Source organism: Poromitra crassiceps (genome assembly GCF_964638095.1).
Source record: "Poromitra crassiceps genome assembly, chromosome: 25".
Classification (NCBI taxonomy): Eukaryota; Metazoa; Chordata; class Actinopteri; order Beryciformes; family Melamphaidae; genus Poromitra; species Poromitra crassiceps.
In genome coordinates this window covers 1,501,753-1,526,085 of record NC_139649.1, presented here as the reverse complement: position 1 = coordinate 1,526,085, position 24,333 = coordinate 1,501,753, and the positions used below count along the sequence as shown (strand labels likewise).

Below are 24,333 nucleotides of genomic sequence, written 5' to 3'. Positions count from 1 at the left end.
TGGCCCTCACCTCCACACAGGGAGTGGTGGCCCTCACCTCCACACAGAGAGTGGTGGTCCTCACCTCCACACAGAGAGTGGTGGCTCTCACCTCCACACAGAGAGTGGTGGTGGCCCTCACCTCCACACAGAGAGTGGTGGTGGCCCTCACCTCCACACAGAGAGTGGTGGTGGTCCTCACCTCCACACAGAGAGTGGTGGCCCTCACCTCCACACAGAGAGTGGTGGTGGCCCTCACCTCCACACAGAGAGTGGTGGTCCTCACCTCCATACAGAGAGTGGTGGCCCTCACCTCCACACAGAGAGTGGTGGTCCTCACCTCCACACAGGGAGTGGTGTCCCTCACCTCCACACAGGGAATGGTGGCCCTCACCTCCACACAGGGAGTGGTGGTGTCCCTCACCTCCACACAGGGAGTGGTGGTCCTCACCTCCACACAGAGAGTGGTGGTCCTCACCTTCACACATGCGTCCATCTGCCATCAGTGAGAAGCCTGGGAAGCAGGAGCAGCGCGCCTGGCCTGCCACTGCTGAACACTGCTGACTGCAAGGTCCATTTCCTAGAAGGGACAGAAAAACAAGCAGCATGTCACAATCATCTCCAAATTCCACACATCTATACCTCTGGGACAGTCTGTCAGTTGCAATGTCTTAAATATCCCCAGCTCCTTCTGTTTCTGTCCCGTCCTGGTAATGCATGGCCCCATTGTCGCGCTCCCCAAGGCTCCTCCGGACCCCGCCCTCCCCCCCTCGCTCCGATCAGCACTCCCCGCTGAAACAGGCCTCTCATGAACTACCTCATTCAGCGTGAGTGAATCAATTGTCCCTCGTGTATTTAACAGCTCCATAGTCACAAAGAGGCGTGGGCCAGGGACTGTTTCTGCACAGTTTCTCGCCGACGCATCCCTCGCTAAAGCTCTCCGGTCAAGAATTCGACCTGGCCATTCTGATAATGAACGATCAGAGGCAGTTTTAAGAAGTGGGGACTTTGGGCGTGCGGGTAGTGCAGCGGTAGATTCCCTGCCTACCAACACGAGGGTCGCAAGTTCGAGACCCGTGTTGCCTCCGGCTTGGTCGGGCGTCCATACAGGCACAATTGGCCGTGTCTGCGTGTGGGAAGCTGGGTTAAGGGTATGTGTCCTGGTCGCTGCACTACTGCCTCCTCTGCTCGATCAGGGGGCACCGGTTCGGGGGGAAGGGGAAGTGGGGGCAATGGCGTAATCCTCCCATGTGGCGCTATGTCCTGCCGGTGAAACCCCTCGCTGTCAGGTGAAAAGAAGAAGTGGCTGGCGACTGCACATGTATCAGAGGAGACATGTGCTGGTCTACAACTCTGCCCAGAGCAGCAGAGGGGGGTGAAGCAAACGGCTGGGACAGCCTAGCAGGGAACAGTTGGGGAGAAAATGGGGCGTAAATCAGAGAGGGGAAAAATTAATAAAAAAATAAGAAGAAGAAGTGGGGACTTTGACTCATAAGGGTGTTTCGCCCTGGGGCAGTCACATCACGTCAGCTCCTCTCAGCCCAGCCTGCCTGCCTGCCTTGTTTCAATCAAAGCAGAGCTGATGTGTTGGCCAGATGTATCCGGCCTTACTGGGTTCCTGACACACTGCACAGCGGAGTGGAGGAGACACCGGAGTAGAGCAAGCAGAGGAACCCACTGGCTGCTCTCGTGAGTTGTGCTCCACGGCTTTATATGAATCACCCTCGAAACCCCAAAGCACTCTCATCACTCATTACACATAACGCTGTAGCACATAAGCCCTTAGCCGAGGGAGGACTTGCTGAACAATATCACAGTGGGAGGCAAAGATCAGGGCCAAGAATCCATCAATCACATCTTTCTCATATTCCTACATGAAGGTCTGTCCTCCTGGTGGGTCGGTGGCCTGAGGCGCGTGCCATGTAGAGGGGGGCATCCTGCTTTCAAATCTGGCCCGCTACCTGTGTCGCAGGTCTATCTCGGGCATTCCTGTCTCTCTGCACTTTGTCTAATGAAGGCGACCATGCTACAGACACACACACACACACACACACACACACACACACACTCAACAAATGTACTAGTAATGCTGATCTCTAAACACTGGCAACTTTTTTTAATGCAATTTCTGTCAATTATCTCAACGCCTGCAAAATATGGCATTTTAATTTCAGCGTGGATGGTGATTTCATTGCCTTCCACAAGCCACCCATTGTCGGAAATGAGAGCAATCGGCATTGATCTGAACGTAGGCCTAACTTATGATCTGAACGTAGGCCTAACTTATGATCTGAACGTAGGCCTAACTTATGATCTGAACGTAGGCCTAACTTATGATCTGAACGTAGGCCTAACTTATGATCTGAACGTAGGCCTAACTTATGATCTGAACATAGGCCTAACTTATGATCTGAACATAGGCCTAATTTATGATCTGAACGTAGGCCTAACTTATGATCTGAACGTAGGCCTAACTTATGATCTGAACATAGGCCTAATTTATGATCTGAACGTAGGCCTAACTTATGATCTGAACGTAGGCCTAACTTATGATCTGAACGTATGCCTAACTTATGATCTGAACATAGGCCTAACTTATGATCTGAACGTAGGCCTAACTTATGATCTGAACGTAGGCCTAACTTATGATCTGAACGTAGGCCTAACTTATGATCTGAACGTAGGCCTAACTTATGATCTGAACGTAGGCCTAACTTATGATCTGAACGTAGGCCTAACTTATTTTCACAAGCACAACAGGCAAAAAGATCCCAGGAGTCGGTAGATAGCTGCAGTTTGTCACCTCTGTGAACTGCAGTTTACTGGAGTGCTGTGTCAGTGTGAGTTGGGGGAAACTGGCACACTGTGCTTTTGGTTCTACCATAGATATATGGCTATAGATGGGTCACCGCAGGCCCCCGCCAATTCTAACAAATGGTAGCAGCAAGTCTCCTAAATTGTCACGTGACTCCAATAGACTCAGACCGGCCGAAAGCCTCCTAAGTGGGCGTGTCCGTGGAAAACCATGGGCAAAACCCACGTGACAAAATGACAGGAAGTGAGTTGAAGTTGGCCCGTCTTGCTTGAAATCCCCTCGTCTTTGGTTAAACCAAAGAAGGTGTAAGTGCTAACTGGCAAAGTTCACAAGCTGGGCACTACTAACTGACTACTACTATCCAATGACTAACGGTAAAGTTACCTGCACATGGATTGAGGGGAACATGCGTGGTGGTGCTGCTGGTGGTACTAGGAGTAGTGGTGGTAGTCGTGGCTGGTGCTGGGACCAAGGCAGGGTGGTCCTCCTCTCTGACTCTGTTGTCTTCCTCAGGACTCACTGGATAAAAAAGAATTGGGTAATTACTTAAAAATCTATTTAAGAAAGACTGAATAGTAGGGATGTCACAATATATCATCCCACAATATATCATGATATCAAAACGTGACAATATGTATCGTTGAGATGAAATCTCATATCGTGAGAAAAAGAAGTTGAACATGGTGGCACTGATCTGCATCTGATCGCATGCTCGCTCTCCTTTTCATTGCTTTGTTTGAACAGACGAGGGACGTTACAGACACACGGAGGAGGAAAATGGTGAAATGACTCAAATTAGCGTGGAGGATGCCCCCTCAACTTACAAATCGATCGCAAAAAAATATTGTTAAAATATCGTATCGTATCGTTATCGTGAACCCAATATCGTGTATCGTATCGTATCGTGACTAGGGATGGGGGAGAGTACTCGGGTACTCGAGTACTCGTTTGTAACGAGAGTACTCGAGTACCGTTTCCGCTGTCCGGGTACTCGCCCCACCCCCCTCCCCTATAAAAATGGCCGATCTAACGTTAACAGCGTCTGGCGAATCGCCAGCAACACAGACGTCCATGTATATTAACGCAATCTATATTCAGCAGATGTAAAATAAACAAGATTTGATTGCAGTTGTTTTCCGTTCATGGCCAATTTATATATAGATGTGCAAGCAAAGATGGTAACGTTAGATGTTTTTTACTCGGACGGACCACTTTGACTAACGGACCCCTGACAGTAACTTTGTTTACCATAGCCAAACGTTCCGTGTTTCACCACGGGCGGGGACCATCACTCGGATGTTGTTGGTGGTTTTTGCGGTTAACGTTAGCCAACATTATTACTGTTTGCAGTTATCATGTTTGCAGTTATCACTTTTTGGCAGAACACCAGAGTTTTTAATAAGTGGATTTACTTAACAGTGATCAAGAAGCAGTATGGAATGATTACCGACATGTATTGGGAATTACTTTTACTGAGGTAGGCTAACTGCTAACACCGGATCACCTTATCACAGTCAATCTGTAAAAACTAAAAAGTGCACCAGGCAGCGCTTTTTCCATGCAAAATTGGTAATGTGTGTGAAGTTGCTGTGAACAGCCCCATACAAAGCAGATCACCCCTGCTCTCATCACAGGCATTTGGCGAATGCTAATGGTAACTGCTTAACATAGCCAAACTTAGGATCTTTCATGTGTGTGTGTCGTTCCCCCGGGGGGGGGGGAGTACTCGAGTACTCTTTCATAACAGAAGGAGAGTACTCGAGTATTTAAATCCCTTACAATGCCCATCCCTAATCGTGACACCCCTACTGAATAGCCAACAGAACTTGCATGTTCCTGGTAAAGTTATATGAAACCAATAAAAAAGTAATAGTTAGATTAAAGTATAATATTCCACATTATAGCACTTTCCTAATGGCGGGACAGAATTTGCCCGGCCATTTATGTCTTTTTGCTCTTAATAAAGCCGCCTGCTTTGTGAATTAATGACCTTTAATTTGAGGTTACTTTATGAGTCTGTTTAAGTGGCCTTTCCTCAAGTGCCATAACCAACTAGTGGTGGTTTAACCACACCATCATCATAGTAAAATAACCATAAAAATGAAGACAATAAAATCAAGATGCCTGTATTTAAATGAGTGAGAGAGAAATACTTTTTTAGTTTTATTGGGCCCTGGTGCCCTCATTCCCTGTCAGAGAATTCCTATCAAGCATCTGTGATATGACTAACCAGTGAAACGAATTGGAGTAAAGATGTATTTGAATCAATGTGAAGGAGACTAACCAATAACCATACTGTATAGAAACAATTGTTATCAGACTAGGCTGTTATCAGATCCACGTTTGCATTAGGTTAGTGTCATATGGCTGGTGGGGATGTCAACAGTCCAGCATCACATCCATGGCCATGAAGCATTTTAGATAAAGACTATCTGGGGGGAAATGGCTTCTGAATGATTTGAGAAGGACATCACTGGAACAGCATAAAAAACAGTCTGTATATTTAATGTGGATATATTTTACTGTTGGTCTCTGAGTAGCTCCACTGGAGCAGTTGTGGGTTTAATGCTTGGCTTAAGGCACCCGGGTGGTGTATCGGTATATTCACTCGCCTACAAACACGTGTTCACCTCCGGCTTGTTCGGGCGACCATACAGGCACAATAGACCCTTCTCACGGGGGCCATTTTGTGTCGAAAAGGCAGGGTAAACACAGGTGCAAGCAAAACAGTAATGAGGCTTTCCAACTTCCATGATTGGAAGTTGGCGGTTGGGAAGTCGGATAAGGGTATGTGTCCTGGTCGCTGCACTAGCTCCCCCTCTGGTCAGCCTGTTCAGCATTGAGGGGAACTGGGGGGGAATAACATGATGAAACTTGTCGCTGTCAGGTGGGAAGAAGCGGCTGGTGACTCCACATGCATCGGTGGAGGCATGCGAGTCTAAACTCTCCCCAGATCGGCAGAGGGGGAGGAGCAACGACCGGGACCACTTAGACAGGGCAGAGGGGGAGGAGCAACGACCGGGACCACTTAGACAGGAGGGGGAGGAGCAACGACCGGGACCACTTAGACAGGAGGGGGAGGAGCAACGACCGGGACCACTTAGACAGGGGGAAATTGGCCAAGAACAATTGGGAGAAAAATGCTTTGGCTCAAGGTCACTCTGACAGCAGCATTACAAAGCTTCACCACTTTGTTCTGCACTTCTCACAGCCAGTCAGCCAGATTCAAACTGGTGACTCTGGTCTTAAATCTAACGTTAACCTTTCAGCTACTGGAACATTTTCAAAGTCAATCTTTTGATTTCACACATGTACACACACACACACATGCACACACACACACACACACACACACACACGCGCGCATGCACACACACACACACACACACACACACACACACACACACACATACACACACACACACACACACACACACACACACACACACACACACACACACACACACACACACGCACGCGCTCCAAAAATGTTTAAAAACTCGGAAGTTTAAAAGTAACATATTTTAGCCACAAATCCTGCCTTTTTAGTGAATGCTTGGTGTTAGAAACCTCATATGACTTGATCAATCAAGCTAAACTTAATTTGATTTGAAGGCATGGGATGGGAGCTGCAGTTAGCTGGCTAGGTAGTTAACCTATAGCTAACATTTTGGAGAAGTGCTGTTAATGTACATGATTCCTTCTTAAAAAAAACAGTCACTACTAGTCAAAGCAATACAGAGGCAGCATGTCAGATAGCTACATATGAGATTAGCCTGCAGGCAGCCAAGTAATAATATTGTATTGCAGGCTGCTTACAATCCTAGATGTCTAAAGTCTGTCAGGCAGTTGGCTCTTTGCAGACAGAGACAAGCCAGTTGGCAGCCTTGTACTGGAGGAGGCCGCTGCCTGACAGAGGCCACTGAGGGTACTGCATGTCCCTGGGTGCTCACCGGGTGCACAGGAGTGTCCGTCCGGCTGCAGTGTGTAGCCCTGGTGGCAGCCACACCGGTACGAGCTCCAGGTGTTGGTGCACGTGTGCTGGCACAGCTGGCCCACGTACAGCTGACACTCATCCACATCCTCCTGCTCCTCCAGCGCGTTGGCAGCCTCGTCTACGCCGTCTATGGAGAAGGCCTCCTTGGGGAACTTGCTGTCGGAGACTGCAAAGGAGTGGAGGAGGGGGGGGGGAGAGGGGGGGATCTCAAATTAGAGACAGCACCAGATTGCCTGTATAATCTCCCCGGCACACTTACCTCATGAAATTACCTCAAACACATAGACCATCTGCTCCTCCTTTACATTTCAACTACTTAACGGATGTTCTTATCCGGAGTGACTTACCGGGAGTGCAATAGCAGCATAAGCTTCAAACTCCAAAAGACGGCTTGTAAAGATGGGTTTTCTTTTCAGCTCCCAATGTAAGACCTCGTCTCTACCTACAGCAACTGCTTCTATTACCTGCTGCTCCTTATCAAACTGTTTCCATCGTGTTTGTTCAGTTTCACTCTCGTCCAGAGTGCAAGCTGGAACTCAGCAGAAGATACGGTACACAAGGCAACCTTTTGGGCGGTACGGACGGGCAAACACAGCCCTAAAGGAGACGCCTCTCAGCAACAATGTTACAGTCATTATATAGGAACTTGTTGCCAAGGTGCGTTTTTGACGCATTTCACTTTGGAATGTTGCCCCATCTACTATAGTAGATCTACTACTACTATTATGAGGTGAACGCCATAAGTTACAAAGTAAACAGCAGTAACGGGTCCAGCACATATTTCTCACAGTCATTACCTGGGGTTTAAATTCAGAGGAGCAGGGGGAGATTAAATGTTTCCTGTTTTAATTAAAAGGCGGTGAGTCATAAGACTGAAAACATATCCCCCATGGAAATAATTACAGTGCATCTCATCCATTTTTTCGTCCATAAAACACTCTAAGCTAAGGCTGGAGCCTTGAAGCGTCCCGAGAGAAGGAGGGAGGGAAGGGGAGAGAGAGAGAGAGAGAGAGGGAGAGAGAGAGTGAGAGAGAGAGAGAGAGAGAGAGAGAGCGCACGTGGACAACTTTTACGGGTCCTAAACCTTGCACAGCTTTCTGCAGGTTGACTGACGCTCAGTTCAGGCTGACATCATTCAAAACAAATTCCCTCTTTAAAGTTGAAGAGAATGAGCTGCAGCGGTTGGTCCCATTAAAAGGCGGGATGATGAAGATCTCCTCTGATGTTGTAAGTGAAATAAAAGGCTGAGTCAAGGAGGAGGAAATGACCTTACCTCACCACCACACTTGGGTACGACAAGCCTCATAATTGGACGACCACTGTCCCCTGACTATCCTAGTACAAACCTTGGTGGCATGGGACTGTCATTTTACATTTTCTCTCCACTAATACACTCGTAAAAAAAACAACTAGAGCTGACAAATGGGTCTCTGTGGTACCACGTACACGATGCACTAACATGCCAATCCCTTTTCATGGACCTACCAGCTGCAAACAAGACTTTGTTTGAGGGCCATATTTGGAGGAGACTGTATTAAATAGGCAAGCAGATGAGTGCACATCCAACCTGATGTACGCCAAGTGCTAGATAAATGTAGGCATAGGCCTACACTGTGAGTAAAAGTACAAATGGTACTGCCTCTTATTGACATGCTGCTTTAGGAAAGGCGCCGGGTGCTTGAATCTAGTGTGTGGACCAGCTTTCATTTGTGCTTCAATGTTTTTGCAATGAGCCATTCTTATCCCACTCCTGCACTGCGAGGAGAATCCATTGATGTGAATGTCACTGGCACTTGGTCCTTGATGGATCAGAGGCAGAGGAAAACTTTGCTGGCTCAAGTAGAGACACCAGCCTGAGCGGCCATCTGCTCCTGATTCATCACAGCTTGCCTACATCTTCCCCCATTACTCCAAATGGTAACGTGACACCTGACCAATCAACCTTGAGCATCTGTCTTTGTGAAGATCAAACTCAGCCCGTACTCCACCTCTGTGACATAAACCTCAATGAGAGATAGAAATACCTCAACGTACGACTCCGTATTTTAGCTCTATCAAATGTGTTGATGGTTACATTAGCCACACAGGGATACTAGCTAGCTACATGTTTTTACACAGAATGGAGTTTTATACAAACATTTTTCAGAGACATAGGTGCTGTGGAGATACAATTAAGAGCCAGGTTTTTGATGCTAACTGATTTTGGAACTGATGTTGGTTCATATCTCCTGTTCTTTTTATCTTTGACTGGTCTGTTCTATTTTGTTTATGTGATGCTATGTGTTATTGTTTGCCCTGTTGTATAAGAAGACCAGGGACCATGTTGGAAATAAGTCTTTATACTTTTACATGTATATCCCTTGGATGTTGTTGTTCTTTATCCAGAATAAAATCAATCAATCAATCAAACAAAATATTCATGAACAGCATTCATGATCTTGGGAGGCTAGCTAACTGCCTTACCTAACTAGCTAGAGAGTGCCTATGCTCCGACATTGTGAGATTGCCCATGGGACCTGAGGAAGTGAATTCTCCATTCATTTCTCCATAGACGGTTTGGAAAATCTTTATAAAAAGAGTTTTACTTGGCCAAACCAAGCAATTGAACTATATTCAGAATCACGAGAGACAATAGAACTTTTTTCTTTTTTGGGGGGGTCCATGTGAATGTTCTATGGTCGCTCCTGATTCTGAATATAGCAAATTCCTTGGTTTGACCAAGAAAAACTCTTTTTATAAGGATTTTCCGAAACGTCAATGGGAAAATGAATGGGCAATGAAATCCCTTAGGTCCCATGCCGAACCCGGAAGAAGGCGTGACTTAGGTGCTCCTATAGGCTAGTATGGCTAGTTTGAAAGTAAGCTAGGCTTATTAAAACTAACCGAGACAACTTAGTATGGCTAGACTTCAGCTAGGCTTCAGCCAGAGAGCTGGGCTTGATATGAGCTTATTTCTGCCTCCAGAGAAACTCCGCCTCCAATGTTTGTATAACTAAACTCCAACCTACTATTTTAACACTTCATCATAATGTACACGGCTGCATGCTCAATGTCTTTTCCATGTCAGTGGACCACTGCTGTATAGTATAGTTACCTTTCCTGGGCATAGCTGTGGGCCTGGGCTTCTCCTTCCTCCTCAGTTGCAGCTGGCTCAGACCCCCCTCCTCCTTCTCCTCCTTCTCCTCCTCCTCCTCCTCCTCCTCCTCCTCCCCCTCCTCCTCGCAGCAGGTGAGGAAGATGTGGCCACACGGGTAGCCCAGGTACTGGTGGGCATCGCACCCCCGTCCTTCACTACGCACGCGTAAGCCAAGGGCACAGCAGCTGCAGCACACCTGGCCACCCAGAAACAACAGCAGAGCCTATTAGGAGTCTGTCACCAGGGTGCACGTCACACCTCTAATCATCACCTCTCTGCTGACAGCCCTGTTTAGTCAACAGCAGAGGGCGGGGCATATGCTGCCAGCCCTGTTTAGTAAACAGCAGAGGAGGGCGGGGCATATGCTGCCAGCCCTGTTTAGTAAACAGCAGAGGAGGGCGGGGCATATGCTGCCAGCCCTGTTTAGTAAACAGCAGAGGAGGGCGGGGCATATGCTGCCAGCCCTGTTTAGTAAACAGCAGAGGAGGGCGGGGCATATGCTGCCAGCCCTGTTTAGTAAACAGCAGAGGAGGGCGGGGCATATGCTGCCAGCCCTGTTTAGTAAACAGCAGAGGAGGGCGGGGCATATGCTGCCAGCCCTGTTTAGTAAACAGCAGAGGAGGGCGGGGCATAGCTCAACAGACGAGCGGGCTAGTACAGCCCTGTGCAGCAAAAAACGGCAAATTCCCAAAGAAACAATGACTCCCTTTACACCTACTGCTGCAGCATTAAAATGCATCTTGTATCCAGATTGTATCTACACAGTATGATTTAACCTGATGATTACATTGACACCCGGTATTAATATGTGTCTCCAGTGTCCACATTGAGATCCGATCGCTAATCGCTCTTGTTGCCAGATACAGCTGATGGGTTTCCAGCCCAAGAACTGTTCAAAAACCTGCCAAAACACACACAAAACCGCCAAAAATAACAAGCACAAAAGAAGCGACTTGACACCCAGGGAAAATGCCCAATCAGTGACCGAGTGACGAGTTGTTTGTCCCGACCGACGGCAGAGGAGCCCACGGGGCAGGCTGCCCGTGAGCACTGCTGCTTACACACTCCACTCTGTGGGCTGTCTGCTTCTCTCTGAGCTCGCTCAGGACACTAACGGGCTTGGCTTTATGAATGAACAACAAGAGAAATGGGCGCCATCGACCAATGAGAGGGATGAACCGCAGCTGAAAAGGTCTTGATGGTAAAGTCATGTGTAATGACACCGTGAGGGAAGCGTAGAGCAGCGCCATCAGCAGTGACTGTTGTATGTGGATTGAGAACACGTTTGCATTTACACTTTACACAGAGGTGGTTTGGCCGGTTGGATGACTTTACACCTGTATTTTCAACTTAAGTGCACATGCAATCCGATCAGCCGAAACACATTTTAATGCACGGTGTAAAAGGGCCTCAATGATTCAGCTCAGCTGCCTAAAGCACCCGAAGAGTTAGCTGAAGAGTTAGCTGAAGATTTAGCTGAAGAGTTAGCTGAAGATTTAGCTGAAGAGTTAGCTGAAGGGTTAGCTGAAGAGTTAGCTGAAGAGTTAGCTGAAGGGTTAGCTGAAGAGTTAGCTGAAGATTTAGCTGAAGAGTTAGCTGAAGGGTTAGCTGAAGAGTTAGCTGAAGATTTAGCTGAAGAGTTAGCTGAAGGGTTAGCTGAAGAGTTAGCTGAAGATTTAGCTGAAGAGTTAGCTGAAGGGTTAGCTGAAGAGTTAGCTGAAGAGTTAGCTGAAGGGTTAGCTGAAGAGTTAGCTGAAGATTTAGCTGAAGGGTTAGCTGAAGAGTTAGCTGAAGAGTTAGCTGAAGAGTTAGCTGAAGAGTTAGCTGAAGATTTAGCTGAAGAGTTAGCTGAAGATTTAGCTGAAGAGTTAGCTGAAGAGTTAGCTGAAGAGTTAGCTGAAGATTTAGCTGAAGAGTTAGCTGAAGGGTTAGCTGAAGAGTTAGCTGAAGAGTTAGCTGAAGGGTTAGCTGAAGAGGTAGCTGAAGAGTTAGCTGACGGGCCAAACCGCCGGGCTTCCTCTTGGAGAAACAGGGAATGCTATTTGAGCCGACACCGAGACAAAAGGCATGGCTACCATTTCCATATGGAAGTATTCACAGGTCTGAAGGATGCGTATAAAACGGGGGGTTTTGGAAGCTCTTCGCTAAAATTTCCCAACTCCAATAAACACAAATAAACTCTTTGACCTTAATGAAAACGTGCACGCCGGGGCACAGCTATCTGAAATTGAAATCTCACTCTGGCCAAAACAACGCAGCATTCCAGGGGATGTTTAAACAGTTTAAATATACACTAAATATGCACTGCCAAACTCCTCCGCTTTCACCCTATTATCATGGCACATCCAAAGGAACTGCAGTATTTGACAGCTGTCTACCTCATGGGACCTCATGGCTTGAATTGTTTATCCTGTAGAGATTGGTCGTCTTGAAACATTTAAAATGAAAGTGTGCCATTCTCTACCTGACTTCCTATTCGAGAGTTCAATTATCCTCCTCTCTGTAACTTCCTGTCACTCTCCACTGCCTACTATAAAAAAGCAGATTAATAAAGCAGAAACCACTCTAGAATAATAATTGAATATGTACGTTGGGGTTTCTACTCTTTTAAACAGCGAGCCTGTACAGTGGAAGCAGTTGTCATGGTGGTGATGCAGTGGTGCTGGACTTGCCTGGTAGGAGTCATCTGTGCACTGCTCCTCAACATCTACTTCACAAGTATCTCCTCCTCTGGCTGCAGTCATACCCGACGCACACTGGCTCTCCTTCAGAGAGCTTAAGCAGCACTGCTTCTGAGCAACACTGAGAGAGAGACACACACACACACACGCACGCACGCACGCACGCACACGCACGCACACACAAAATAAACATATAGGCATACACCACACAATGAACATTATGTTGACACAAAGTCATGCACGGAAAATGGGGGCACAATTTCTGGTAGATTGGCGCTTCAGTTCTACAAAAACTTCTCAAAGGCAGAGCACCTCCAGGTTTTCCTCAACCAATGAGATGAGTCAGTGCCTCCAGCTGGGAGGCTCCGCCTTACTTACCTGCATATCGAGTGCTTGTCGTTGTTGTGAAGAGGCATGAGGTCACAGTGGTGCTTCTCTGTGGCCCATCGCTGGCCCACAGCACAGCAGCTATCCACCAGCTCTTCAGCAGAAACACCTGGACCTGCAGTGGCTGCTGGACCTGGACCTGCAACCCAGAGACATGCAGGTATGTATGCAGGTACTGTATGTATATGCAGACATCAGCAGCAGAGATTTATGGAGCAGAAAACCGTGGTGCTGTAAATCCAGCATGTCTGCATGGCATCATGGCCCGGCCTGGTGGAACAGACTGCAGCCCGCACAGCACAGCACAGTGAACACACTAAAGCAGTCCGACATATGGTAGACTACCCAGCCTCACGGGCGCCGCTTTATGCTTTTGACAGCTGACTAAAAGTGTATAGTCGTGTTGACAGAATACGGTAGTCTGTTTTATGATTGGAAACTTTTTTTTACTCCCCGTACTCCCAATTTACAGATGGCAAAAGGCTGGGTGAGGCTGGAGTCTATATATATATACTTATATATATATATATATACTGTATATATATATACCGTATATACTTTTCACTCTCAGGAATTGCAGTCCTCTGGTAAGGTTAGGAGTGACAGGCTGACACAGAGCGGAGCCCGGATCACACAGCATATCTGTATGCTGCCAGCAGACACACTGACACCATGACGGGAGGCTGGAGGATGTGGATGTAATTGTGGATATGTAATATTGAATTGGTAATGAAGCTGACATCAGATGTCGCTGTATGAATGGCACTGCAAATTAAATTGGCCCATCTTACACTGGCTATAGTGAGAGAAGCACCAACATAAAACTCCAGTAATGGTTCCTATTTAAAACCATCTCTCCACGTTATTATCATCCACTTATGATATGCAGAGAATCATTTCCGTGTCATCAACTGAGGGGAATGAGCATAAAACATGTGTCAAACCAGGAACTCATTAAATCCCATAATTGAATGAATGCATCTCATATTTCTTAACCGCACACATTTTGTGGTCCTTCCATACCAAAAATGTACAATCTCAGTTTTATTGGTTTCAGCTGATTGGACGCGAGCCTCGCCGACGTCAAAGAGGCCGGTGACGTGGCGGCCCGTCATACAGCCGTCGCTGACATTCTCCGCTGCGCTGGAGGTCCTGGAGGTCCCACAGAGACTGAAATGACCCCCCACTGCTGAGTCTGCAGCACTGAGCCTGAGTGCTGCTGTGTGAGGAGGCACTATAGAGCCATCACAGCTCCACTGACTCCCCATAGCCTTCCTGTCATACCCCAGGCTGCAGGCGCACGCGCGCACACACGCACACACACACACACACACACACACACACACACGTCTCACACACACACACACACACGTCTCACACACACACACACGTCACACACACACGTCACACACACACACACACACACACACACACACACACACACACACACACACACACACGCTTCTCTCCATGCCCTTTGAAGAAAAAAGAGCTTTTGTTTTTCAGTTCAATAAACCCTTGTTGGCGTATACAGCTTATTGATATAGAACACCAGGCTTATGCTGCATCACCATCATCATAACTAAAAGGGAGCAAGTGGGCTCTGCGATTTTTGTCCTGGATTTTTGTCCTGGATGTAACCAACTGGAAGTGATGTCATCAGTGATGTCACTTGAGCAATTGTGCATTGTGACCAGTCTATGATTGTGACATCACTGATGATGTCATAGGCATAGTGACATAATCAGTGATGTCATAAGAGCACGTGAGCCCGCGCAGCGATCGAGCTGCAGGGTGGGCGAGGCCGCGTAGTGGCCGAGCTGCGTATGCAAGCTGCAGGGCCAGCTCAGGGAGCTGCAGGGCGGGAGGCCGCTAGTGAGCCCACGCAGCGGGCACCGATGAATGAAGTACCGCAAATTTCAATAACATTCAGGAACTAATAGTGCTGCAATGCATAAAAGCATTGAATACACATCTACTATACACAGCTACCAGAGTCATACTTTCACTTCATTTCACTATAAGTCCTGTTGACACATAGAGCTTATTCACTGTAGTTAAGAAAAAGTGATGCCAACAAATACAGTATAGCAGTGTGATCAGTTTACTGCCTGTATTATTTGGTCTTTCCGGAGAAAGGAATGATTTAATATCAATTCCATTGGCCCAGGAGCGTGATTAATCTAAACTATGCTAATACTGCACAGTGTACATTCAGATCAAAAGAACCACTGAGTCATAAAATGGTTCTGCTTTGAGCGTCGCTTTGAATCTCCTTTTATTTCAATCTGCCGCATCCCAGTCCTGATTTCTCTAATGCTCAGGAAACCATCTTAAAGCAAACTGATTTCTCTAATGCTCAGGAAACCATCTTAAAGCAAACTGATTTCTCTAATGCTCAGGAAACCATCTTAAAGCAAAGGCTGTCTGCAGATTGCTGTGCATAATGCATAAGCAGTGTCTTCAAAACAAGTGCAAACCTTTAAGCACACGGCACAGTGGTGTGTCCAGTCAGCTTTATGGCACCACACCTGCTCCCACCACCCACATCCCCTTAGCCACTCCCCCTACCCACCGCTCGAATCCCAACTCTCTACCACCTTCCTATCCCAAGCTACGGCCCCTAACTCCCTACCACCTTCCTATCCCAAGCTACGGCCCCTAACTCTCTACCACCTTCCTATCCCAAGCTACGGCCCCTAACTCCCTACCACCTTCCTATCCCAAGCTACGGCCCCTAACTCCCTACCACCTTCCTATCCCAAGCTACGGCCCCTAACTCTCTACCACCTTCCTATCCCTAGCTATGGCCCCTTTTTTTTTTACCACAACCCCCCTTCCTCGCCCCCCTCCCACCACCCATATCCCCCTAGCCACCCATCGAATCCTGACTCTCTACCACCTTCCTATCCCTAGCTACGACCACTCTTCCCTAGCCCCACCCGCTTCACTAAACCCACTATACGTTCGTGAGCGAAGCCCCTTTTAGATTGGCCAAAAATGCCACTAATATCCACAAACTATTGCCTTTTTATTCTGTCTAAAATTTGCCAAGCCATCCCGATCCAGTTTAGCCGACCCTCGATGTGAGGCGGGTTATTAACGCCACGCCTGTGAACGGCACTCAATATAAATGTTGGCGGTGGTCCAACACTTTATTTTCCACCCTGTGTTCCTCTCCTCTTGATTTAATGTATTTGCCTCTCCTTTTCCTTTCTTAACAGTTATTTACTTTCAAATGTACATTGACGGAATATGACGACAGAAAAAAAGCATTTCTCCCCATTTACTGCTGGGTGTCATGCGCATAGACTGTAAATATAGGCCGTCAAGTCAGCCAGAATGTAAGTAGATCATCCGCTTTAGGGATTTCAAAATAAAACCCTTGTTGTAACGTTAACATTAATGTTCATTTTGAGTAATGCTTTACAGCCACAGTTTCACTCCATATGTAATCTCAACAGCACGAGTATTTTGGTTTGCTGCTTTGTTTGTTAAAACACCTTTTTCTCCTCCAATGTGCATCAGTAAGGCTATTTACTTGTTTAAATGACATTATTTTGAAAGTTTTACCCAAAAGTTTCCATTTTGTTTTGGCTGACCTGACACTGGGCCTGGACAGGGAGGGGGAAGAGAGAGCCTGCAGCGGTGGAGAAACTGAACACTTTGAGATCTAAAAGTGTAAAAGGCGATGTTGGTGCTGCTGCCCCCTGCTGTTTTCCTAGGTAACAAAAGATACGTTTATAAGTGGTACTTTTGATGTAAAAAAAATTATCAGTGACTGAGTGTCCTGATTTTGCCATCTTCTGACCGTGGTGGGGCCCAGCACTGTGGGAAAAATACAGGGCAGATTGAGAGAACCACAAAGTAAAAGGAACTTCTCCCATTTGTGAGCATATTGTCCAGAAAGACTAATCGTCACCACATCGCCATCTCAGGTTGACATATCTCAGTTTTATTGATAAGTCAGTCTAAAATGGTCTAAATACAATCTATGAGATCTGTTTCTAATCCCAACAATGTGCACTCTAGTAGATCTCCGTCAGTCAATCAGAAGATGATTCCGGCCCCTCTGAGGACAGGCTTATATATAATAATAATATAATAATAAAATATATACAACGTGACTGGAAAAGATTGCACACACCACTTCCCTCGCTGATCCCATTGAATAGACCTTCTGAATGCGTTGTCAGAAGGGATCAGCAAACACCAGCAAACAAACCATCTGGACTTCATACTGAGACCATGCAGGTTCATTTCTTCTTGCACTGGAGAGGAGACGCACACACAAAGAAGTGGGAAGCGATGTCATTTCCCACTGCTATGTGAAGTATGTTCCGGGAGTGTTTGCCAAAGGCCAAACATGAGGTTCAACCGGAGGGTCAGACGCAGCTTAACATTCAGGAGTGGCCTACTAATTAGCTGGGGAACAATAGAAAGGAGCACACATATTTAAAGCTCGTAAAGCAGACTTTTGGCAAAAGCTGTTGACGCGGGGAATCGGCGTGGATCCCAGGATAGTCTCGCCTCTTGACCAAACTGGCCGGTTATCTAGCAGATACACTAAAAATAAGAGGTGTGCAGCTGCCTAAAAAGTCCCCCGAAAGCGGCTTAAGTAGCTCCCATGGGGTTTGTCTGGAGTGATTAGGCCGGCCTCACACTGCTTGACCATCATTACTCTGTCTGGCCCGATGCAGACCTGTCTCTCGACACGTCCAGACGGGGTGTCAGGCACATCTGCGCCACTCCAGAGCCCATGACAGCATCCAGATACCAACTGTGGCGTACGAGCTAATTAATCGCCCAAGCCTGCAATCTCTTTGTGAGACGGATGCCTCTTGGTGCTCATGGTCAGCAGTTAGGGACAATTACAGACTGAGGAAGAGCTGCCGGAGAATATAGGCTGACATGAAGCCTGACATGCAATGTGACATGTTCTCTGATGAAGTCCCTTTGGATGAAGGTGTCTGCTAAATGACGTCATGTCATGTCATGTCATGTAATTGTTCGCCTAAAGGCAGTAATCCCAGAGTGTGTCACCCTGCCATAAGGAGCTGCTAAGCCTTAAAGAATGTTCTCTGTGTTAGTGCTGGGAGATATGGACAAAATCAACGATCACAATATTTTTGACCAAATACCTCGATATCAATATTGCGTTTGTAGGGATGACTATTGGTGCTTTCACAAAAATATTTACATAATGAGATCTTTGATAAATAATCACCATAATCAGTAATGTGTAAATAATGACTAAGTGGGTAAAAGCAAATAATACACTAGAACAGATAGTCTGGTAAGTTCAGAAAATGTGAAATGAAAAAAAGAAAACACTTAACACGTTCACTGCCATTGACGAGTTATCTCGGCTTACAGAATCCAACGGTTCACTGCCAATGACGAGTTATCTCGGCTTAAAAAAAAAAAAAAAATTTGACGGTGGGACGTGGATCAACGCTCCCCACGTCTCCTATAAAAATATTGGAGTCAGCGAACGTGTACAACCCATTCCACGGACCCACTAAGTGGCGACAGTGCTCTCCACACTAGGAAAAGCAGAGCCAAAACTGTAGGGTAACGCGCGAGGAAACCATTCTCTACTGTAAAATGGATTGGCGAAAACGCTTTCACTTTCGCGCATTATCGCGCTGGGAGCTGGCGGTGGGGGATTCCAAAAATAGACTGGGTGGAAAACACACTTTGAAACATGCAGCATAAAGCCTAGAATCGCACAAAGCTTCATCAAAGCTCTCAAACCCAAGAAACAAGTGAGCCCTATCCACACTCGCTGCCAGGGAGGGAGGCTGCTCAAACTCGCAGCAGCAGCAGCAGCAGCAGAACACTCGCTTGTGACAAAAGCTGCTGAAAGCCACCAGACACGCCCACGGAGGGAGGAGTTTGAAGGAGAGGGCATTCAGAACTATATTGTTTAGATGTCTGATCTCTCACTGATGCCAAAAATAAATGGTTAAAGTGACTGTTCTGCCTGTTTGATTGAATTTCACAAAACTGCGATTATCTCAGCTTTCACTCTCAGACGCTGAAACCATGCTGTACTCAACGGCTAATATCTACATAACTACTAACTCTACAAACTAACTCTTTTAGACAGAGAAAGCACACATTCTATTAGTACTTTTGTGAAGTTTGTGTTCACAAAGTCCAAGCAGAAAATAATCCTCGGCTCTTGTAAAATGAGCCAGAATCCTCAAAAAAAAACCTCTGGCAGAACCTACCTACAGTAAAAAAAAAAGGCTGGCAGTGAATGTGTTAATATGCAATATCATGATATTACGATATCCAAAATGACAACGATATCTAGTGTCATATCGTGACATCGATATAATATTGATATATTGCCCAGCCCTAATCTGTGTGATTAAATGGAGCATTTGTAGTGTAGTGTAGGTTTTTAAATGCTGTTTCAGAGGCTTTTCCACCAGGGTATACAATTCTGGGGAAAACACTCGTTTGGGAGGGGGGGTCTTTTTGCAAGGAAATTGACAAATTTAAACAAGCTGATATCAAAATATGGGTTATGGGCTGCTTATGGGGAGGAGTCACATGAGGTACAGTAGAGGTGGAGATCTGCCCTTACAGCCCTGGCTAACAGCAGCTGGACCCAGACCAAACAGCACAGTTTGAAGAAAGGACTTCCCTTCTTTCCTGTTGAACTTTCACAGGCGTAAAACATGATGGATGCCATCTTTCCTGGCTCTGAGCGCTTTCTGTTTCGATGTGTTTATTTGTGCAGGGAGCATGTATGGATCGACTAGGCTGCCCGGGCATTCAGGGAGTGTCGTTTTTACGACGGTAATAATAAAACCCGAGCAAAGCGGTTAATGGCTTAGAACAATGCGAGGATGCTAACTGCTCTGACACGGTCGGCAAGCATTCCCTGCCCTGAAACACAATAGTGATGGCCATTCATCGAATGCTTCCTAAACAAATAGACCACACAAAGCGCAACTGACTTACTAACCTGCTCCACAACAATTTGGGGAGACTGCCAAATATCTTTCAAAATCCCCAAAAAGCACCATATCTAGGTTGACGTTGCCAAGGTACAAAGTTCCAGTAGGAATATGAGTAAGTATGAGACTCTGCTTCGCTGACACCGGTGACCTTTATCAACATAAATGAGCACACACACACACACAGTGGATGAGTTTTCAAATCTCAAAACAGGTACAACTTGAGTTGTGATATGTGAGATATCTCACATTAAAAAAATAAAAAATAAAAATAAAAACAACTTTATCCACAGCGACCATGACACATACCCATATGTGGCTTACCACCCGCAGACATGGCCAGTCCACCTGACCAAGTATGTTCCCTGGTATGCAGGGAATCTACCGCTACACTATCCGGACGCCCATCATTTTCACTTGCATTTCATTTTTGGGAAATCCACTTTACATAAGAATCTTGGCTAGTGTAGCTTTGCTATAATCAAATAATACATAATACTGCTTCTGAATCCCATACAATGGATAAATAGCTGGCCAATCAGTATTATGCAAGTATCCTCTCCCTTTCTTCTCACTCAGACCCCCAGGGTCTCATCTGTAAAGCAGATGGGAATATCATGGAATATAGAACAGATTGCCCTTCCATTGCATCAGGGTTGTCTTTGTGCCTGAAACATTTTGGTGGTTTCATCAAAATAACCACGTAATGTATAAAAGGAGTAAGAAGAGTACAGTGTGGCCCTCTCTGTCCCACACTCGACCATCCATATCGACAAAGGCAGACGTACTGTATTTGTGCATCTTCTGCCTGTTGTTTCTGAAACAATGGGAGCATTGAGCTTTGTTGTTACGATCGAGTAAAATGGCTTTCGTTTCTCCGGCGATGCCCGCCGCGCCCGTCGCCTCCCACCACCAATCAGCCCCTTTTTCATGTCTGGCAGTCTATCAGTCCCAGACGGCTGGCTGTCCAGAGCAACACTCTGGGTTCCTCATGAGAAACGTCTGCCGCTGTTTCCCTCCAAATATGAGACAGTAGGAACGGCTGTCAGCATTATGAGATGTTCATGCCAATAGTCACGTATATGGATGAATCAAAACCACTGACCTGGCTCATCACCATCATCCCTCAACTAATTGGCACAAAGACTGGCCCATAACCCCAGGTCAGCCTCTCTCTCTGTCATAGTGTATCATGCTTAACTCATTGAGTGCCAGCCACTTTTGGAGAACGGATGCTCCCAGTGCCAGAGTTTCAGAGCGTTTTCAGTGATTTCTCGAGGCCCACAGAATATTGTGTGATATTACTATGTAAACACTGAACACGCACAAAGAACGATGAGACTCTATTCTATCATCTGCAAAAAAAAGTTTATTGATCCCATTTTCCGTTCTTTAGTTATGAGCCGGAGAAGATAGGCTGTTTTGAGCAAAAAGACACTTTTCAAATTAGAAGCTGAGTTATTCCGCCTTTTGTGAAATGCAGCATTTCAAGCACATTCACTGAGTCATCTGGTGGGCATCGGATATTCTGGCTTGCGTTTGTCAATCCTGTCCTGCTGCCTGGGTCTGTCTGGGTGTTGTGTGTGTGCTGCTCTGCGTGCCCCCTCCCCCCCCCCCCCCCCCCGCCCCGCCTCGCCTCAACTGCACACTCCTCCTCCTGTCTGTGGTGGCTCTCTGCTGAGTTTGCTGTGCGCACAGTGAAGGGTGCTAGACATCCTGCTTTTTTACAGCGTTCCGCGTGTGTTTGTCACCGGCAACGATGCTTCCAGTTGGGAATAATAACAACTCCACGGTGTGGATGTGCGGATTTGCTGTCGCAACCGACACGGAGCGGCTCAATTGTGGGAGCAGATTGGCTGCTGCAGGCACAGCTGCAGTAACGTGCTTCAGCATATCGATGCATACGGATGCGATGCGATTTCCGTTTCCATAACGACTTCTTCTTTGTTTTTTCCTTGCCTTTCTGTTATGTGGAGAGCACTGTCGCCACCTAAGGGTTCTGTAAAATAGGTTAGACACATCCAATAGCTATAATATTTGTACATCAGAGGCAGAAGGCTTTGATCGACGCCCCACCGTCAAAAAACGCAATTGACGAACATGTCCGTCCTTGGCACTCTACGTTACTAATTGAAATGACGAACATGTCCGTCCTTGGCACTCAATGAGTTAATACTGACGACATCAGGCAGAAGCATTGTGGTAGGAAGTCACCCAACACAAGGCATTTGGATGAGATCTGAGCTGTGGACCAGACGGGGTCTTGGACGGGGACTTTGGCCCCTGGGCAACAAAACACCGAGACCCCTGCCATTTGGCGTTTTGGTGCAAATGTACAAACCTGAAGGCAAGGATACATTTAGAATATTTTTCCGTAAGGAAATGAAGCTTATGACCTCTTGGAGGGAGGATCCATCCGTTAAACTTTGAAAGGACTAGATTCTCGTGGCTACGCCCAAGTATGGTTATGGTAAGGTGAGAAAATAGTAACTACAAAGCTCCTTGTGGGGAAATTGGCTATATAATTAGCTAACCACACTGTATACTGTTCACACGTCCTAATCTGTAAGTGCATGTATGGGAAATATCAATATAGAAATGACCAAAGCCAAAATGCTGATGCAAGTGTCGTACTGCATGAGGTTAGGGTTAGGGTAAGTGTCATACTGCATGAGGTTAGGGTTAGGGTTAGGGTAAGTGTCATACTGCATGAGGTTAGGGTTAGGGTTAGGGTTAGGGTAAGTGTCATACTGCATGACGCTGGCTGCTGTTTTCTCTAATTGTGAAATTGTTTTCCTGACTCCTGGTGCACAGGGTCTTTATATTCTGAGTAGTATTTTCCTGCTGTCTACTCAACCAAACGCACAATGTGACTTTTGAGTATAATGCCATCCAGAAAACATTTGGATGCTAAACATAGCACCAAAATGAAAGCTGAGACGAAGTCCGTAGTCGACGTCCATAACTGCTGCCTGCATCGTCGTGGTGAAATCGGAACCTAAATAGCTTTCTGATATCAGTTCAAAAATTCCAAAAGCTGTTTTAATATGATTTTCTGCTTTTTTGCTTTGACGTTGAACATGTGTAACCTGCGTTGTGTTGACAGTTCTGGTAGCAACCCATTAAGGGCTTGCCCAGGGGTGGAGGCGGGACTCCATCGACCAATCTCCCGCTTGCAAAAGTGCACACATGCTAACCGCAACCCCAAGAGAGCTAGCTGCCTTGGCAGAGCTGGTTAACAAGTTGAATCAACTTACTCACTAGCACTCGGGACTCGAGGACTCACATTCACTCGGTTACACTCGCTCACCTCCTTGTCATCTGCTAAATCATTTTCAATTGGAAAAATAGTCCACAGCCAAATGTTCCATTCACCAACATTCTGCTCAGGCTTTGATTCCTGTTGTTGATCTACTCGGAAACCGGATGAGACACATTACATCTTTACTAGATCACCCTTTATCTATCCAATAAACTACTTGAATTGGAATGTTCTGTATTGGCATATCTGGTCTTGATCGTGAGCTTTGAAAAACTCTTAAGTGCTTAACTCCCCGCTCCGGATCTTAAGCCGTGACTTCCCATTGTTTCTCACGTCCTCCATACAAAGATGTGTTATTACAAGAGGGAGATCGTTGCCTCGATTAGTTAACGAGAATAGCGATGCTCAGTTTCCCTAATGACCTCCATCTCCATCCCCATTCACAAAGAAACAAGACGTTTGGTGTCTACTCAGTGAGTGACAGGTCTGAGTGTGTTTGTTGACGAGCTCGTCAACCGCGTCAGACATCCGACAGATAATCAAGCAGGTTAAATATATGGTGGCGCCGTCAACATACATACAGCCGATGAAAGCGCAACACAAGGGGTGAGGCCATCGACCGTCTAAACGCCTCTGACGTAAGCCGAGAACAAAGCAAGAGACAGCGCCACGACGAGAGACGAGCGCTTTCACAGATCCACTTAAGATATCTAAAGGAAAAGTACATCAGTACATCGGCACAGTTATATGCTTTGAAATAAAAATGGGAGATGAGACTCGATATCATCCATTATTCATAAGATCTGAAGTCGCTTTTAATGCAGACATCTTAAGAGACATGTTGTGTGAATACCAATAAAGAAAATGTTACACCCAGACTGTCTACGAACAGCGGAGCTCGATTCTACTCCGGTGCTTCTGAGCGGAGGAAAAAGGCTGCAGGCAATGGAAATGCAGGAAGCATGATTTCTTTGTGTGTGTGTCTTACATTTTGCTGACATGACACAGAACGGGGTCACGTCTAGGTTATATCCTTGGCAGCAACAAAAATGTTGGCTCACCCGCTCGCCTGTTGCACCAGTAAGGAACACTGCAACACAGC

The 24,333-nt window shown here is 46.4% G+C and overlaps 1 protein-coding gene across 1 annotated transcript in view; it reads right to left on the bottom strand.

Moving 5' to 3' along the window:
• The window catches only part of fbln2 (fibulin 2), a 63,785-nt gene that overhangs the window by 25,275 nt on the left and 14,177 nt on the right, over positions 1–24,333 (bottom strand). Inside the window, exons 4-10 of the mRNA XM_083660978.1 lie at positions 12,987–13,134; positions 12,600–12,729; positions 9,994–10,123; positions 9,886–9,963; positions 6,748–6,957; positions 3,179–3,313; positions 458–559 (exon numbers count right to left, since the gene is read on the bottom strand). Of these exons, the coding sequence (XP_083517104.1) occupies positions 458–559; positions 3,179–3,313; positions 6,748–6,957; positions 9,886–9,963; positions 9,994–10,123; positions 12,600–12,729; positions 12,987–13,134 (933 nt within the window). The remainder of the gene's footprint in view (positions 1–457; positions 560–3,178; positions 3,314–6,747; positions 6,958–9,885; positions 9,964–9,993; positions 10,124–12,599; positions 12,730–12,986; positions 13,135–24,333) is intronic.